Genomic DNA, 20,045 nt, shown 5'->3' with positions numbered 1-20,045 from the left:
TCCATCTCACAGCTCTCATATACTGCAACCCTGAGAGGCACCTGTCACACCCCACTGGACAGTTCTCAGTGCTGGACCAGCTTTACAAACAACGCATGTCCACAATGGGGTACTGGTTCTGGAGAGCAGAAAATACTAGGATTTAACTAGGATTTCTTGCCATATCTGTAGTGCAATTTTGTAGCATTAGTTGGTGGTAGAGAAGTTTGGCCTAATTGGAAAATTATCCCAAAGTTTCTCCAAATTCTTCTGTGTTTTTAGTTAGGAGGTATTGGCCTCTAAAACCTCCTTCACTTGCCATAATAACCTTAACCACACTAGTTGCCATAATAACATTAACCACACTAGTTGCCATAATAACATTAACCACACTAGTTGCCATAATAACATTAACCACACTAGTTGCCATAATAACATTAACCACACTAGTTGCCATAATAACATTAACCACACTAGTTGCCATAATAACCTTAGCCACACTAGTTGCCATAATAACATTAACCACACTAGTTGCCATAATAACATTAACCACACTAGTTGCCATAATAACCTTAACCACACTAGTTGCCATAATAACATTAACCACACTAGTTGCCATAATAACCTTAACCACACTAGTTGCCATAATAACCTTAACCACACTAGTTGCCATAATAACATTAACCACACTAGTTGCCATAATAACCTTAACCACACTAGTTGCCATAATAACATTAACCACACTAGTTGCCATAATAACCTTAACCACACTAGTTGCCATAATACAGTGGGGAAAAAAAGTATTTAGTCAGCCACCAATTGTGCAAGTTCTCCCACTTAAAAAGATGAGAGAGGCCTGTAATTTTCATCATAGGTACACGTCAACTATGACAGACAAATTGAGAAAAAAAATCCAGAAAATCACATTGTAGGATTTTTAATGAATTTATTTGCAAATTATGGTGGAAAATAAGTATTTGGTCACCTACAAACAAGCAAGATTTCTGGCTCTCACAGACCTGTAACTTCTTCTTTAAGAGGCTCCTCTGTCCTCCACTCGTTACCTGTATTAATGGCACCTGTTTGAACTTGTTATCAGTATAAAAGACACCTGTCCACAACCTCAAACAGTCACACTCCAAACTCCACTATGGCCAAGACCAAAGAGCTGTCAAAGGACACCAGAAACAAAATTGTAGACCTGCACCAGGCTGGGAAGACTGAATCTGCAATAGGTAAGCAGCTTGGTTTGAAGAAATCAACTGTGGGAGCAATTATTAGGAAATGGAAGACATACAAGACCACTGATAATCTCCCTCGATCTGAGGCTCCACGCAAGATCTCACCCTGTGGGGTCAAAATGATCACAAGAACGGTGAGCAAATATCCCAGAACCACACGGGGGGACCTAGTGAATGACCTGCAGAGAGCTGGGACCAAAGTAACAAAGCCTACCATCAGTAAAACACCACGCCGCCAGGGACTCAAATCCTGCAGTGCCAGACGTGTCCCCCTGCTTAAGCCAGTACATGTCCAGGCCCGTCTGAAGTTTGCTAGAGTGCATTTGGATGATCCAGAAGAGGATTGGGAGAATGTCATATGGTCAGATGAATCCAAAATATAACTTTTTTGGTAAAAACTCAACTCGTCGTGTTTGGAGGACAAAGAATGCTGAGTTGCATCCAAAGAACACCATACCTACTGTGAAGCATGGGGGTGGAAACATCATGCTTTGGGGCTGTTTTTCTGCTAAGGGACCAGGACGACTGATCCGTGTAAAGGAAAGAATGAATGGGGCCATGTATCGTGAGATTTTGAGTGAAAACCTCCTTCCATCAGCAAGGGCATTGAAGATGAAACGTGGCTGGGTCTTTCAGCATGACAATGATCCCAAACACACCGCCCGGGCAACGAAGGAGTGGCTTCGTAAGAAGCATTTCAAGGTCCTGGAGTGGCCTAGCCAGTCTCCAGATCTCAACCCCATAGAAAATCTTTGGAGGGAGTTGAAAGTCTGTGTTGCCCAGCGACAGCCCCAAAACATCACTGCTCTAGAGGAGATCTGCATGGAGGAATGGGCTAAAATACCAGCAACAGTGTGTGAAAACCTTGTTAAGACTTACAGAAAACGTTTGACCTGTGTCATTGCCAACAAAGGGTATATAACAAAGTATTGAGAAACTTTTGTTATTGACCAAATACTTATTTTCCACCATAATTTGCAAATAAATTCATAAAAAATCCTACAATGTGATTTTCTGGAGAAAAAAAAAATCTCATTTTGTCTGTCATAGTTGACGTGTACCTATGATGAAAATTACAGACCTCTCTCATCTTTTTAAGTGGGAGAACTTGCACAATTGGTGGCTGACTAAATACTTTTTTCCCCCACTGTAACATTAACCACACTAGTTGCCATAATAACCTTAACCACACTAGTTGCCATAATAACCTTAACCACACTAGTTGCCATAATAACATTAACCACACTAGTTGCCATAATAACGTTAACCACAATAGTTCTGTCTTCTATACACCTCCACAGTCTTTTTAAAGTATTGTAAAATACACACTGAATGCAGTGTTTCCCCTAGATAGAACTCCCTCCCTCCCTCACACACACACACACACACACACACACACACACACACACAGAACAGTTAGCCACGTATCTCCCCCTCCCCTCCACAGAGTAGGGCCTTCTCCCCAGCTAGGGCCTCTCTCTCCTGGGGTGATACGTGCTCTGCCAGGCCCTGGGCTTTTTTGTTCTTCCCATGGTTTCACATCACATTGATTCTCTCTCCAGCCTCATTGTCTCTGCTTGGTGGCTACAGGCTACAGTACACGCATGCAGAAAATGAAAGGGTCACCCAGCCAGAAGACTTGTCAATCCAATCTTAAAGGTGATTACTGTACTGTGACACAGAGCTGTTCTCTCTCTGTTCTCTCCTTTCTAATGTTAGTCACAGATGGAAGAAGATGTGTGCTCATAAAGCAGTAAATTACAGTAAGAGAATAAAATAAATACAATCTTTAAAAAATATGTGTATATATATCTACAAAGATTTGGAATCTGTCAATTTCTTGCACTGTACCCAATGATTTATGAAAACTTACTTGATAGGTCGATGTCCTCATTGTGGTTTTACAGACGTGTTGAATACGTTTTATGTACACACTTTATTAGAATACTTATGAAATACACATTGTTGTATTTGGTAACACATGTTTATTTTCCCTCGACTCCAACCCCATTCGATGCATTGAACGGATGTGGGTGGAGCAATGTTTACAAAAAGGTGCAAATTAAAAACACTCACAAAAGCTCTGACGAAGGCCTTGAGGCCGATTTATGTAAAGAGCAGCGATACTAGCAAGAGCAGTGTGCGGATTTCTTATTTTTTCTCATCTTATTCAACTGTTACCATGCACCTGCAACAAAGATAGCTCAGATGTGCGAGTGCCTTTTGAATTTTGAATCTGTCCATCAGACGTTGCTTTTTGACACCGTTTCAATTTGCGACCCTTTCATTTATAAAAAGATGCATGCCTGTGCACTGTGCATGTTCTTTTCTCCAGGTAATGAGAGAAATAAACATGTTTTGTGACTGAAAAATACCCCATACTATTATGGTAATATTTTTATAGTAGCACTGACCTGTGCTTTACCAAACATTAGTTATCCTAGTACAGAATGAAATGATTAGTATTTTTCAGCCCCAAAACCTTGCCTTGATTAATTATTGCCCTTGTGTTGATAACACCAGTCCACCCCAGACTCTCTGCTCCTCCAAACCCCAAATGATCATATTTCTGTTTTGTTTCTTTGTTGTTATTTTCATTTTATTTCCCTTTCTTTTTTTGGTTTGACATTTTAAAATCATTTCATTTCATTTTTTGTTTTGTTTTCCTTTATCTTATGTTTCCCCCTTTAGATCATAATATATCACTTGTGTATATCTAAAGGTAAGATTCCTGGAAACCCCGCAACTAACAAACTGAGGTTGCCTCTGCTGCTGCTTCCTTCTGATTTACTTGTAACAATGTTAGGAGCACTCTACTTCTCACAATACCTCTCTGTGTCTCTCTGTATCTCTCTCTCTCCACTGACCAAATCTGCTTCTCTCACTCCTTCCCTGTTTCTTGTTTCTTCTCCATCATGTTGTCAGATGGGTGTCTATCTAACATTGACATGAACCTCAGTCCTTGCATGCTTCCACCATAGCAGGTCAGACAGACCCAAGCCTTAACACTAACACAATTATTTGGTTTGTTCTAACCAGAATCTTCCTTCTTTGTGTTCCTGAGCATGGACTTATTGTAACACAGCTTCTTTACCTACTTGGTGTGTTCAGTACATCTGGAATGTTCATTAGATTTTTTGTCAGTTAAGTCTTTTATGAGTCCAGTCAGAGCACTGTACAATACAGTTGCACTCTTTATTCATGGATGACATAGACACACAAGGTACGTAACTATAGATGATAGCTATGGCCCTGAAGATCAATATTTAAAGTAACAGTCTAAACGTTGGTAAGTAAGTGGAATCATTGCATTAATGTGCCAGTCAGCATTTGTGCACAAAGGTGTGTGTCTGCGTGTTTGTTTGTGTGTGTGACCGGACTGTTAAGTGTGTGTGTGTGATGATGTGTTTAGATGGTGCTTCTGTCTGTTCTGTGTGCACCTTCTATTGACTCCCTCTCAGCCTTGTCACTGCTCACACCTCTACTCTCTCCTCCCCTTTTCTCTCTCCTGTTGTCTTTGTCTTTTTTATTTTTTCCAATTGTTTCCTTGCTGGCTTTACCCCGCTGTACCGCTCCTTCCCTGCCTATTCCTTCATTACTTCCTCTTCCTCTTCTCTCCTGTCCCATTTTCCTTCTTCTGCTCTACTGACCTCCTTTGTCCTGTTGTCTCCTCTTCTTCTTCCTCTCCTCCCCTCTTCTTCCTCTCCTCTCCTCCACTCTTCTCCTCTCCTTCCCTCTCCTCCCCTCCATTATCCTCCCTTCTCTTCCCCTCTCTTCTCCTCTCCTCCTACCTTCCCCTCTTCCCCAACCCTCTCTTCCTCTCCTCCCCCCTCTCCTCCCCCTCTTCCCCAACCCTCTCTTCCTCTCCTCCCCCCTTTTCTCCTCTCTTCCTCTCCTCCCCTCTCTATCACCTGTGGCTTTGTGGCTTGTCTTCACCTTTCCCACCAAAGAGAGCTCGATATTTCAGCTCCTTCCCAAAACTCCACTAGAAAACATTGGGCTCAGCAAGGTAAAGGGCAAAGGCTTGAAAAGGAAGGTCTTTCACGCTAGCTGTGAATGGTATGCTAAAACATTAACATGCCAAAGTACCTTTTTTTCTCTCTGTTCCTTCTTATCCTGTTTCCTCCTCCTTTAGTTTCCTGTTTATTCTTCTCTGACGGTCTAGGTTTCATTTGTGTTTTATAGTACCACCAACATCATACCTTTTGGGATTAGTTGTTTAGATTTATTTCATGAACATTGATGCTTTGATTCGTTACAGCTAAAGAAAGCTACTGGCTAACTATACTAAAATTAGTCAACATTTATTATAATACAGTCAATAATGACTTTCAGAGAGATGCAACACCTTTACCACTGCAGTACAAATCAAAGTGCATGTACTGACCTTCCCCTTCCGTTCCATAAAGACTAATATTAGCTGGGGACTAACCTCAGGAAGGCAGGTTGTAGACTGGAGGAGTAGGACCCAGTAGACTGTCTGTAGTGGGGGGGCAGCTAGTCCTACCTTCTACATTACTGTTTACCATTGGCTGTCACAGTAGTGGGCTGGGCAGGCAACAGGGGGGCTCTCACGCCTGGGCTCTCCTTCCCTCCCTCCTTCCACAGGCTCATGCCTCGAGAGTCAGCAGGGAGAAAGTCCAGCAGCAGCGCATCTAGACGGGGCCGACCAGTTAGCCTCGCCAATGTCCCCTCGTACTAGCAAGAGCCGTATGTCCATGAAGCTCCGACGCTCCTCCGGCTCGGCCAACAAGACCTGATCAGACTTTCCCTCCGCTGACCCTCCTCCGCGCCACACCCAGCGAGAGTTCACAGCCTTCAGACAAACAGACTGACTCTCTCTCTCTCTGTACCGTACAACTAGGACTGCAGTGCACTGCAGCTACCAGCATTTACCTGCTAACAGCGCTGCACTGCACTGCACGTTATGTACTCCCACTACATGGACATGGACACACCTGCCCTGCCCTGCACGGTCAGACTCTGCATCTCCTCTACTGTACCACCCTTCCAAGATGCAGGATTAGGCCCTTGAACAGAGCCAGGCCCTCAGGGGCCAGCCCAGGCCCCCCCAGGACTGAGCTTGTGCTAGCAGAGCTCCAACAGAATGAACATGTCTCCTGGGCAAGGTTTGCTAACTATGCTCACCACCACAAACGTTGCACTCCAGAGAAATGTGGAAAGACAGCAAAAGGTAATATAGTACCAGTCAAAAGTTTGGACACACCTACTCATCGCAGGGTTTTTCTTTATTTTTACTATTTTCTACATTGTAGAATAATAGGGAAGACATCAAAACTATGAAATAACACATATGGAATCATATAGTAACCAAAAAAGTGTTAAACAAATCAAAATATATTTTATATTTGAGATTCTTCTAATAGCCACCCTTTGCTTTGATGACAGCATTGCACACGCTTGGCATTCTCTCAACCAGCTTCATGAGGTAGTCACCTGGAATGCATTTAAATTAACAGGTGTACCTTCTTAATAGTTAATTTGTGGAATTTCTTTCTTTCTTTTACATTATTTACATTTTAGTCATTTAGCAGACGCTCTTATCCAGAGCGACTTACAGTTAGTGAGTGCATACATTTTTTCATACTGGCCCCCCGTGGGAATCGAACCCAGAACCCACAACCCTGGCATTGCAAGCGCCATGCTCTACCAACTGAGCTACACAGGACTTCTTAATGTGTTTGAGCCAATCAGTTGTGTTGTGACAAGGTAGGGGGGGGGGTATACAGAAGATAGCCCTATTTGGTAAAAGACCAAGTCCATATTATGGCAAGAACAGCTCAAATAAGCAAAGAGAAACGACAGTCCATCATTACTTTAAGACATGAAGGTCAGTCAATACGGAACATTTCAAGAACTTTGAAAGTTTCATCAAGTGTAGTCGCAAAAAACATCAAGCACTATGATTTAACTGGCTATAAGGACCGCCACAGGAATAGAAGACCCAGATTCTTCAAAGTAGCCACCCTTTGCCTTGATGACAGCTTTGCACACGCTTGGCATTCTCTCAACCAGTTCACCTGGAATGCTTTTCCAACAGTCTTCAAGGAGTTCCCACATATGCTGAGCACTTGTTGGCTGCTTTTCCTTCACTCTGCGGTCCGACTCATCCCAAACCATCTCAATTGGGTTGAGGTCGGGTGATTGCGGAGGCCAGGTCATCTGATGCAGCACGCCATCACTCTCCTTCTTGGTCAAATAGCCCTTACACAGCCTGGAGGTGTGTTGGGTCATTGTCCTGTTGAAAAGCAAATGATAGTCCCACTAAGCGCAAACCAGATGGGATGGTGTATCGCTGCAGAATGCTGTGGTAGCCATGCTGGTTAAGTGTGCCTTGAATTCTAAATAAGTCACTGACACTGTCACCAGCAAAGCATCCCCACACCATCACACCTCCTCCTCCATGCTTCACTGTGGGAACCACACATGCACAGATAATCTGTTCACCTACACTGCGTCTCACAAAGACACAGCGGTTGGAACCAAAAATCTCAAATTTGGACTCATCAGATGAAAGGACAGATTTCCACCTGTCTAATGTCCATTGATCGTGTTTCTTGGCCCAAGCAAGTCTCTTTTTATTATTGGTGTCCTTTAGTAGTGGTTTCTTTGCAGCAATTTGACCATGAAGACCTGATTTCACGCAGTCTCCTCTGAACAGTTGATGTTGAGATGTGTCTTTTACTTGAACTCTGTGAAGCATTTATTTGGGCTGCAATTTCTGAGGCTGGTAACTCTAATGAATGTATCCTCTGCAGCAGAGGTAACTCTGGGTCTTCCTGTGGCGGTCCTCATGAGAGACAGTTTCATCACCGCGCTTGATGGTTTTTGCGACTGCACATGGAGAAACTTTCAAAGTTCTTGAAATGTTCCGTATTGACTGACCTTCATGTCTTAAAGTAATGATGGACTGTCGTTTCTCTTTGCTTATTTGAGCTGTTCTTGCCATAATATGGACTTGGTCTTTTACCAAATAGAGCTATCTTCTGTATACCCCCCCTATCTTGTCACAACACAACTGATAGGCTCAAACGCATTAAGAAGGAAAGAAATTCCACAAATTAACTTTTAACAAGGCACACCTGTTAATTGAAATGCATTCCAGGTGACTACCTCATGAAGCTGGTTGAGAGAATGCCAAGAGTGTGCAAAGCTGTCATCAAGGCAAAGGGTAGCTACTTTGAAGAATCTAAAATATAACATATATTTGTTTAACACTTTTTTGGTTACTACATGATTCCATATGTGTTATTTTATCGTTTTGATATCTTCACTATTATTCTACAATGTAGAAAATAGTACAAATAAAGAAAAACCCTTGAATGAGTATGTGTGTCCAAACTTTTGACTGGTACTGTATATAAGAAGCAGCATCGGTTCCGTTGTGTACAGAAAGCATAAAGGCAACATGACCGATGTGTATTTTCAATTAGAATTGTTGATGGTTGAAATCACTTGATATTTGACTGAGATGAGGATCTAGAGTGTTGTCTCTGCTGTGGTTGTAGCTGTTGTTGTCCCTGAGCAGAGTGACCAATATCTAGTATCCCGTACCCCTGGCTCTCTGGGCCTCTGACCCTCTGCAACCACTATGAAAGGGATTGTAAGAACTTGAAAGAGTTTGTAAGAAAGAACAAAGAAACACAAAGTAAGAAAAAGCTTATTTTTCATATTTAGTCACTGTGTCCACTGTGAGACATTTATATATTTGTACTATACTCTGTATATACAGGAGAGTTGACACTTTCTTTATGCTTGGACTGAAGTAATGTTGGCCAGTGTTTGATGATGAGGAGATAAACGTTTCGAGGTTGAAATAAGTTTGTTTATAGATCTGTAAGATGGAAATTGTTTGGTTAAGGTGAAGCATTTCTTGTTACATTACATTTTGTTTTGATTTTCACACTAAACGTGGAACTGATTGACTTTCTGAGTATAATATTCACTACTTTTAGTCTTTTTAGGGGTTATTATTATTTTAATTACGATTGTAAAATTGGTTTTCACCTGATAAAGAATGTTACTGATTATTTCGTTTTGTTAATATACAATGTGTTGTATTGAACCACCCCTTTTTTCACTCATGATGAATATATTATATGTAAGGGATAAACGCAAACGTTATGTACGTTACCTTGGAAATAATGGGCCGCGGAGTTCATTTTTCCAAGGTAATGTACTCATACCACAGTTGCCAAAGAAAACAATACTAAAGCACACATTTACCGGTAGAAAGAACATGTTTTTGTTTATATTTTCATTTTTATAAGTTAATTCATACTTTCTCATCTTTTGGTTCGCAGAGACGCGACCCAGTCGTTCGTTCGATCACTATGCAGGCTGGCAACGTTCTTCACGCGTCATGTAGCCTAGCTAGCTTATCCCGTGATTGCACATGTGGGACTATTTGACAGCACGGTTTGTAGGCTAAAAAGGCTATAAGGTTTAGCTATATATTTAATGGCTTAAAAATATATATTTCATCAATAAAAGGGCAATGTGCTGATTTCTTTCCTTTGAAGTTAGTGCATTGTTTCCAACACAACAAAATAACTCAGATGTGCAAGTGCTTTTTGCATTTTTCAATATAATAATGGCATCAAAAAACACTAATCAATATGAAACTTTTTTTTAAAGAAACATGAAGACAGCCTGAGTAAAACATTTATTTTTTAAATAAATAATAATAATAATAATAAATAAAATAATGTAATAAGTTGTTTTGATGTCAGGGGTTAACCAGCTTGTTAGGTTCTTTGGAGCTAGCTGTCTTGCCAGCTACTTGTTAACATTTAATGGATGCTGCCATTAATGGTGAAGTGGGACATCTTCAAGCCGCGGGGTAAGTCGAATGACTCACTTGCTTGGTACCATTTCCATCTGTTTGTATTGTTGTTGCTGCTGCTGCTTGTTGTGGGGCTTTGTGGGCTCTCTACCTCGGATGAGAGGAGGTGACTCCACCACTTCCTCTCTGTCACTGAAGGCGCCCAGTAGCTCCTCAAACTGCTCTCGCACCTGTGCCTGGTTACACTCATAATTTGTCTGTACTCCAGACCGGCATTTGATAGCAGCTTCACGGCTGTGCTACGGAGGCTGTGGTTCATGTAGCGCATTGACAACCCGGCCTCTTCGCTGAGACGAGGTAACAGATAGTGTACCCCCATCGGCTCTTAGAGTAGCCTACCAAATGTACCTCTTTGTTCAACTCAGCATGTGGGGACCGTAGTGGTTGGCGGTAGAGGGATGTAGCATCCAGGGGACACTTGAGAGGTATTTTTTCAAACTTGCCAGTGGGCGGTTTGGGTTGCCGGGCAAAGAAAATATTAACCCTTTGTGGTTCCGGTCGTTCGCCTGTTTGTGTGTGTGTGGGGGGGTGTTGACGACCTTCCCCGCTCTCCTATACCTCTTCACAAGGTACTTGAAGACGTCGTTGCTTGTTTTGAAGCTGTCATCGGTCATGATGTTGTGCTGCATTGCACGACGCAAAATTAGGTACCGAGTACTCCTGTCCATTTGTTGCACAGACAGAAGTTGTTTAGCTCTTCTGGCCCGTAGCTGTCAGTCTTCGTTTTCCTTATTCTCCAATCCTTTACTGTTTTAACTGCCCATTTTGGCATTGATTGTTTTTCTTCATGTCGCTCCTCTTCAATTTTGATGAGCGTCACGTCCGTAACTGTCCGCTCTCTGTGCGTTTTCTTTTTAGATTGATAACGGGACTTTATATCCACCATTCGGGCTTAGGATAACTGTTCGGCTTGCTAAAAAATAAAATGTGATAATTCCTCCATCTTTTCTCAATGTTTTAGGCTTGTAGCTAGCTGTAGGCCAATCGTTGTGAAGTAGGTACTTTGTTTCACTGTCCGTTGTAAATATAATATTGGCTCGTTTTACTAGTCTAGGTCACGTGATGTTTTCCTTCATAAATTGTTTTCATTCATAAATGTGTAGTGATTTAGAACGTAATAAGGCGCATATTGTGTCATGATTGAAAGGTGCCAGATATCTTTTCCAACTGTCCCGTTATCTAGTTTTAATGCCCATTCAAGAATGCCCTTCTAGCCAATCAGAAATGAGTATTCAACAACGCTGTGGTATAAATATAGTGTTGAGGACAATATCTGAACTGTGTACATATTTGAATATAGCTGCCCAAAAAAACTAAACGTATATTAACCTCAATCCACGCAGACCAACAGTTGAAGGTGTGATCAAATCTTCTGCTTGTGTTTCATATGAGAGGTCTGCTACTTCGGTCCTCATCACAAAGCTATCCTGCTGAAGTTGGCCAATACAAACAACGCTGTACTGTAGCTTTGTCCACAGCTAGAGCGAACTCATTGCTGTTAAGGTTCAGTGTCTGTCTGTGCAACAACACAAATGAGGATGGAAAGACAGGAGCATCAAGCAGGTCTTCACTCCAGTTGCCAACTCTGTGTCCATCTATATGACGCACTAGCACAGAGCAAACGCAGCATTTTTATTTGTATCTTTTTAAATTATGCTTTTCTCTTATATGATGTATTATTTTGTTACAAAATCATTATTTGCTTTCATCTATAGGTTCTCTACCAGAGAGGAAAGGGACTGTAAATGCCTGTTTTGGACCTTTCGGTTGAACTGTTATATCTTTTAAAAACGGCTGCCATGTCTAAGGTCAAATCAATGTTATTTTTGTGTTATGTTTGAATATATGAGTGAGGTCAGTTCCGATAGAACATAAACAAAACAAAAATATGTAAATGGAAGAGGATGAGAACTAAAAACTTGCCAGAGAGAGCGAGAATATCATGCTGCATCCTTAGTTGAGGCTGAGGACATTGGTTAGCTCTCTCCCTGCACTCAGAAGTGACTGAAACCTGTGCATACTGTAAAGTGAGTTTATACTGTATGTTACTACTGACCAAATGCTGCATGTGTTGATATAACAGCTACACAACACACACAATTAAAATAGTATTGTCAGACTTGTAGTATCTACACATTTGTAATGGCTGTTCCAGAAGGAGAGTGGCTGTGCAATGGAATTTGACAATAAAACATTCTTACCACCAGCTTGTTCTTTGAATATCTCTGCGACAATATTTGGATTGGGCGGTATACCGGGGTATTTGGAAATCGCCACAGGATTCTTTTTCAATATCTTTGAAACTATTTATTTGAAGTTGTTCAATACATTTTAATACTGTATTTGTAGCTAATTTTTACGTAAATACCTGCAGTCAACTTGTGCAATACGTTAGGAGATAAAGCAGAAAGCATTCTTCATTTCACCTGTCACATTTTACATTATGAAGCTTACAGTAGTTCCCCAGAACAGTTGCACCAGTAACGTGTTTGTTTGGAAATAGCACAACGGGAGAAAGCGGGAGCTGGTGAGTCCAGCTGTGTATTTGGTTTAACTTGCTAGTTAGCTAAGTAAGTGGCTGAATTAATAAGGAGATGGGGCATCATATAGTGTTAGCTTTCTGCTGTGTTTGAGAAGTCAAAGCGCTTTGGATGAGTTATCTGTCCAGCTGACACTGCTATCCTGATTTCCTTGCGTTTCTTCTCCTCTCAGTTAAGGCTTCATTTAGTCTGCTCCTCACCTCTCTTCTCCAAGCAGAGCAGGCAGGCCTGTTGCCATAGCTACTCCAGACTCCACACAGACACAGCCTGTACACATGCTGTTCCAGAGCCAGTACTGTTCTTTCTTCAGACAAGCATGCATCCAAACTTTGTTAATTTGCACAATGTCTCTCATTCACATTTGCTTGTAAATATCCAAACTCAACAAAAAGGACATTCGGTAGCTACTACCTATATATGTATAACTTTCTGAGCTGGATTGCCTGTCTTTGCAATTAGTTTATTTTCGTTTGCGATTTTTAGCATATTTAGCTAGCAACCTCTATGGAATTTTTCTATTACTTGTGCTAATTTTGTTAGCATTCAGATATTATGCCCAATTGGCTTTTTTGCGTTTTTAGTGCCCCCATTGTGTATTAAACCGTAATACTGTAAATCTCAGGATAAGAGAAGATATGATGATATGAAAATCTGGATACTGCCCAGCCCTAGACAATATTGTCAAAAACCAGTGGCCATCACTGGTATGGACATACTTGTGTTTATTGACAATCAATGTAAATGTTTTCCCATGTTCACTACATATCAAAATACAACATCATAATTGTAACACCATCATCATCATGAAGGCCTTTTTTTAGCAAGTACATTTCATAGAACAAATACATTTTTAACCTCAAACAGTTTTATACTCTTAACAGGTAAGCTTGATTTTCTTTATGAAAATACATCTTGATAGCCTTGCTGGTTTAGAAATCAATTCCACAACTATACTGAATAAGCACATTCAATTTCCATAGGAACTACATTAAGATAAAGGCAGTGAGGTCTGATATTCTTGTAATATTCACAGGGTGACCCTCTTATTTTCATTACATGCTTAAAATGACAGCTCTTGAATATTTGAAACATTTTATGTGCCCATTTTTACTGTTAAATGTTTTAACAATCTTAACACTGTAAATCAATCAATAATGTACATTAGTGAATATAGGCCAAAAGCAAGTGTTATGATGTGGCCCTTTTCAGCTATTAGTGTGCTGTAATCTGTCATTCCAAAAAACCTTTCTCTTGTCATGAAAATAGATAATGCTATTATTGTTTTTGACCTGATCAGGTAGCATAATAAGTTACAATACAATCGCACATGTAGTACAAAGAAAACACATTCATACTTTCATATGTATTTAATGAATCCACTTGTTTTACAGGGGTTCCAGAAAGTCTCTGTCAGTAGCCTAGACCAGGGTTTCCCTGACTCGGTCCTGCCCCCCCCCCCCTGGGTGCACGTTTAGTTTTTTGCCCTAGCACTACACAGCTGATTCAAATAACCAACTCATCACGTTTCGATTATTTGAATCAGCTGTGTAGTGCTAGGTCAAAAAACAAAACGTGCCCCAAGGACCGAGTTTGGGAAACCCTGGCCTAAACTTGCCTACATCAGCCTAGACTAGGCTACTAGCAGTCGGGCCGGACTGCCATCTGTAGAAGCATCACCTGCTGGTTCTCTGTGGGGTGAGACTTATTGATATGCCTGGTAAGCCCGGGAGAACTGAAGAAGGTAGATGGGCAGTGCTTACAGGTGAATATCTGTTGATCTCCCTGTGTGAGGTCTGGTCTTATTAAGTCTGGTATTATCAAGTCTGGTCTACCCACACTCTTCCCTGGATTCATTAGAAGGTCGTCTCTCATTGCATGCCAAACTCTGTGCTTGTCCCGAATTTCAGTGGATGGGAAATGGGCACCGCACAAGTGACAGGGAAACGTGATTTGTCCGCTCTCTATCTGGTTATAGGGCGAGGCTTTGATTGTCTCGTGCGCCGCAAGATGTTTCCTCAGATAGGCTTGTCTTCGGAACTTCTTGCTGCAATAGTGACATTCGTAAATCTCCTCTACTGTCCCGGAGGTCTTTAAGAAGGAAGAGGTGGGCAGTGCCACGTCGGTGGTCTCCAGACAATGCATTATGCGTGGGCTTTCACCCGCTCTCATGTGCAGGTCCATACTTTTATCTGGGTCACGGTAGCGGGGATCGAAGGGCGGCGGGCTCTCTTGTGCCCTCCTGCGCAGCTGCTCTTGTCTGTGGGAGCTGTCCACGGTGACCGCCCGCTGACACGCGGAGCTGTCCAGAGAGACAAGGTGCTGATTGTTAACTCTCAACTCGCTCGCGTTCTCTTTCCCTTCCACGAATGTCCTCTCATGCAGCCGTGCCTCCGGTTGTGACTTTTTGGCGCTCTGTGCCTCTCCGTTGTTTACCGGACGAGGCTTATGCCACCTGCGATGAGAGGCCAGGTTGGCAGGACAGCTGAAAACTTTGTCGCACTCGGGACAGCGGTACTCTACGCGCACAATTCTGGAGCACTTGTGTTGTGCGAGGGAGAACGGGTCAGGGTATTCCTCCTTGCAGAGCTGGCAGATGAATTCTCCCAGCGGTTTCTTATTAGCAGAAGATGCTGTTGCTGCTTTAAATTCGGGGGTCTCCTTCTTAATTCTCAGCCCAAGCACGGGTGAGGTGGAGATTTCGTCCTCGAAGCTGAGTTTCCGGATCACTTTAGGCTTTTTGGCTGCTGGCTTTGTCTTGCGCTCCTGCTCCATGTATGTGCGTTTCATAGCATGATGGAAAGACTGGTAGAGGTGCACAGGTGGGTCGAATTTCATTTCAGAGTGTCCAAATGGCGCGTGATTTAGAAGAAGTCTCTCTACTGAGGACACGGGCGTGTTCATTGGGTACGGCTCTGTCACTGTTGGTGAACTCATACACCGGTCAATGGACGATTTTTCCAGTTCGGTGCCAACTGGTTTTATCGGGCTATAGGAGAGGTCAGCCCGGCCCGGAGACCCGTCATGGACCGGTTCAGTGGGAGGATGGTTTGGTGGGTATTCCTCTCTGATCTCCACCTTGTCTGCGCTCTCTGGCAGCTGCGCCTGGTCCGATTCTGCCGGGGCACTGGTCCATGGCTCTCTAAATCTACCGTCCTCGGATAACGGCACAATTGGGCACGCAGTTGGCACACCGGTTGGCCACTCCGGTGCCTTCACAGGCAGGTCCGCTTTTGGCAGTAAGTTGTCGTCGTTACGCGTTCTGTAAGAAGCCGCTGAGCCACGTTTGTTCCTCTTCACTAAAAATCCTCTAGGCATCTTTACGCCGGAATGGAACGGTTCCCGAGTCCACTTTAAAGTGCCCGAGCGCTCGTGGTCCCTTTCAGATAAATGGCGCACGGGCGAGGTGACTACTGACAGGAGAGAGGGACGGAGGACACTGTCACTTCAATGAGCGTGCCTTGTTTTTTTATCTTTGGGGTCGCCTTCAGTTTTTTTTGTGAAGTCACAGTTTGTGGCCAAGCCCTGTCCAATCAGCACCGACAGTGGAGAGGTGGGGTGAAGCGCGAGCGTTAATGAGGCTATCCAGTTCCAAAGTCATTACTAATGTGGAGTTAATTATTATGAATCGCTCACACACTTTACATGTTATCATCCCATCCTTTATAGCCGATCGTTAGACTACATCTAGCCTAGTGATTTAGGATTTGCAAAAACGGATCAGAAGATGTCCTAAAACTTGTCATTATCCATCCATATTACATTGACTTATGTATAACAAAAAAAAAACACTGACCATGCAATTAAGGTATATGGTTTGTGATTTTTTCAATACGTTTTCTCTGTGATAACGAGATGCCAGAACTCTCTCGTAGACTGTTGCTGCAAATAAAATGACTGTCCTTTAGGAACATGACGTGTTTAATAAACTAGCCAAAAGCAAGGAAAAGCACATTGACCTCCAGGTTAGGCTACTTACCCTTGTGGATGTAGGCTACATAATTTGATCAAATATTGTTGAAAATGGCAAGGTAAGTAATTTCCCATAACATTTTTGCTTAATCTTAATAATGTCATTGTATACGAATATGCTATAAATACAACAGGGATAGGTCGTTATTGTAAATCATGTTTATTAGAACAGAGTGACTCCCTGTGCAAGCAGAGTTGCAAAGCGCAACTCGTAATTAATTAATTATTTGCCTCCCAACACCTAACCTTTCTGGGAATCCTTTATTCGGATTTTAATTATCCTTCTGTTTTTAAACAGGATTCTTTTGGCGTTCTGTTCTGTTGGCATGTCACGTAATTTAGCATAAGAAGGCTGTTGCCTTAATCTGTCAATTTGATGCACTTTACCTTCTCTCTCATTTGTTTTGTGGGGCTGCAAGCTGTGCGCGCAGTAATGAATTTTAACCGCGCGATTAAGCTGTTTAATTTGAGAGGCAGCTCTTCTTCCTTTCAACCGCCAATTAGTCACCACGTAACGTGTCGCGCCAATGTTTCACCAACTCCATTAGAATAGGCGTATGAAGGCTCCCCTTGAGTATAAGACTCCTTATCAGAAATCGTAATTATTTTACAATTTGTGATTAAAAAAACAACAATTTTGTCAATTAAACTGGTTACAGTGACTCGGATTGGGAAAAAACTGACCCATTATCTAGCGCGCATTATCTACAAGAAAACACAATTGTGGCCTCTCCACACCTCTTATGTTTGAATCCTATAATTTCAAAACAATTTGTGTTCATTAGTCCAGGTTTTATCAAAAAATATCCCCTTATCCGAATGATATGGCTAGGTGAGGTAGGCCAATCCCTACTTAATTTATTCAGCCTTTAAAGGCCTACTGTACTTTAACAAAAGGCCATAATTTGTCAACATTTAGAATCAGACCATATCATTCTGTAGGCTACCTTGTCAGTTAAGGTCATAAGATAATGAGAGAGATACTATTGCTTTTTTCATTAGGGATGCAGGACCCTATCTCCACTGGCTATCTGTTCCTCTCGGTCTTTGACGCGCAAACGATGGGAATATCTCAGTGTCCGTTTTCCCTGGTGAGACCAGCGCGCTATCTCCGCGGCAGAAGGGCGGTGATGCTCACTGCATTGAGAAGAGACGAGAGTTGGAGGCGGAGACACAACCCGCCCATAGCGGGAAAGAGGGGGTTCCTCTGCCCTCCACGCGAAGCTGGGAACGCTGATAAGAGATTAGAGAAGCGAATCACTTTTATCCCTGGGGAAGAGTATCGCGCTGGTCGTGCGGAGTTGGTTCGTGGTTTGGGGAGCGTCCCTAGAAACGAATCAAAGCGGCTTAGCGTGAGAACTGGCGCGTCCTTTTGATGCGCGCTTGACAAGGGCCACCTTGGGAATTAAGAGGTGTCTGTGCAGAGAGTGTTAACAGCCCGAGCCAAATTGAGTCACAGTTATGCTATTTATCAATCAGTTTTGTATTTTAAAACACCTCAAATATTTTTTATTTTAGGCCTACGTTTGTAGTATTTATTCTAGACTACATAGCCTATTAGTAGGCTAGGCTAGGCCAAGCCTTTGTTTGATGAAATGGATCTCATCATTATTAGGGTAACATTTTTATAATGGTAAAAAACAACAAATTAGGCATAGGCTACTTAGTTCAGACATTTAACTTTAGAAAGAGGTTTTCACTGTTAAAATGTGTCCACAAACTGTTAAAATGTGGCCTATTTTAAATATTTAAAATGCTTTGACAAGGTTAGCCTACCCCGAAATCAGATTACCGAGATGTTACAGTTTTGATCAATGCCCTCCTCTAATCCCACAGACTACTGAAAATGAATTCATTGATCTTTCTTTTTCATCCGTTTTAAAGTATTACGTCGAGAGGCCCAAGCAACTTGGACGTTGGAATTCACACAGTGCCCTAATCGCTTAAGCTTTATAGTAGCCTAATTTGCCTGTTTTCTGATGCTCTTGGTTCTTGTTTATTCGCCGTTGGGGACCTCGGATGATTAAGCATTATATGATAATTAAGTGTGTTGGATTCAGGGTTGGCTCTCTTCTTAATGCGCCCTGCGGTGCTGTTTCAGCACGGCGGGAGGCGGACGTCTCAGCTCCAGCCCAGCACCCTGGTAGATCTGGCAGCTCCGTGGCCGACAGCTTGCTCAATCATGAAATTTAGATTGTTGTTAATTAGCACTCTGCCCGTTAGAAAGAAGACATGGACAGTCTGTGTTTATGTTTAGGACTATACAGTTATTTTCCCTTGTCTTTCTTTCTCCCTGTCTCTATGTATCTAGCTAGACTAGAGCATATAGGCGTACTGCTGTAGGTCAAGGTCGACTGGTGAATCAAAAAGTATTTAGAACATGCAGTAGACTTTATTTTTTATTTGTTTTCCTCTGTCGCCATCTTCTGGTGTCTTGTGATTAGTGTGTGCATATGCTGTAATATGGGTACTACATGCACACTACATTTTTCAGTGTATTTCAGAATGTCCGAGTCTTATAGAGCTGCCAACTCTCACGCGTTGGCCGTGAGACACACGCATTGACCCTCTTCTCACGCTCACACCGCACACCTCTTATATCTCACGCATTGAAAAGTACTACTTTTATTTTTCTAATTCGTCCATTGTATAGTCAGCGCGTTAACTTTTCAACTGAGCTCCAAATGGTTTTGAAATCGGAACAGCTGCGCCTGCAATTTAACATCACGAGCGGAACCTCTATCGTGAGTGCTGCCACAGCCCTGTGAACCGCGGCACATTGAAGCAAATTATTTGTCTGGTTACGTAAGGGATCAAGGGGATTGGATGCATGTTTTAAAGAAACGCCCCTCAAGATTAGAGTGGCGCTGAATGGAGAGCGAGAACGTTCTCCGCTGAGTTTATAAAACTGTAAAAATAGTATTATGTGCAATGTTGTCAACAAAATTAGGTTGCTTTTACTCCCGTCCTTATTGCAGAATGCAGCCTTTTGGCACAGCATGTACTAATACCGATTTAATCCACACTTCTATTAGTCCCCTCGTTTGACGATTGGCATTTAGGCTGTGACAACGAAAAGGCAGCAGACATACCTACAATATGTTTTAGCAGGGAAGTTTGGTTTAGGTGACCTGATTGTAACTATGAAAATAATTTTGTCAAACAGATTGTGAACCCAAAAGTGTACGTTTGATTCTAGAGGGGGCACAATAACTAGAAACATAATTTGGTTAGGGTGTAGGGGCAGATTTAAGTCATCTTGTCTTCAGGAGATGTTATCTATTTACTTTATTTAGTCTGATCAGTGGAACAATTCTGAATAAGTTATACAAATAAGCATAGGATATTAAATGCTCCAGGAATCAAATATAATTTTTGCCATTTTAGTATTGTGCACATGCTAGGCAACTCAAAAAGGCATCATACTTCAACTAGTAGGCATAAACCACC

At 42.2% G+C, this 20,045-nt stretch overlaps 2 protein-coding genes across 2 annotated transcripts in view; one reads left to right on the top strand and one right to left on the bottom strand.

The window, feature by feature from the left end:
• LOC121544748 (ral GTPase-activating protein subunit alpha-1-like) overlaps positions 1-6,465 on the top strand; it is a 117,895-nt gene extending 111,430 nt beyond the window's left edge. The window contains exon 42 of the mRNA XM_045209109.1: positions 5,829-6,465. Within this exon, the coding sequence (XP_045065044.1) occupies positions 5,829-5,980 (152 nt within the window). The 3' untranslated portion in view covers positions 5,981-6,465. The remainder of the gene's footprint in view (positions 1-5,828) is intronic.
• A 7,703-nt stretch (positions 6,466-14,168) lies between these two features.
• Positions 14,169-20,045, bottom strand: LOC121544747 (insulinoma-associated protein 2-like). Its single transcript, XM_041854864.2, has one exon. It carries the CDS (start codon positions 15,939-15,941, stop codon positions 14,265-14,267), a length of 1,677 nt encoding a protein of 558 aa, XP_041710798.1. The 5' UTR covers positions 15,942-20,045; the 3' UTR covers positions 14,169-14,264.

Source organism: Coregonus clupeaformis, chromosome 29 (genome assembly GCF_020615455.1).
Source record: "Coregonus clupeaformis isolate EN_2021a chromosome 29, ASM2061545v1, whole genome shotgun sequence".
NCBI lineage: Eukaryota > Metazoa > Chordata > Actinopteri > Salmoniformes > Salmonidae > Coregonus > Coregonus clupeaformis.
The sequence above is the reverse complement of the archived record's forward strand: the minus strand, read 5'-3'. Positions and strand labels throughout refer to the sequence as shown.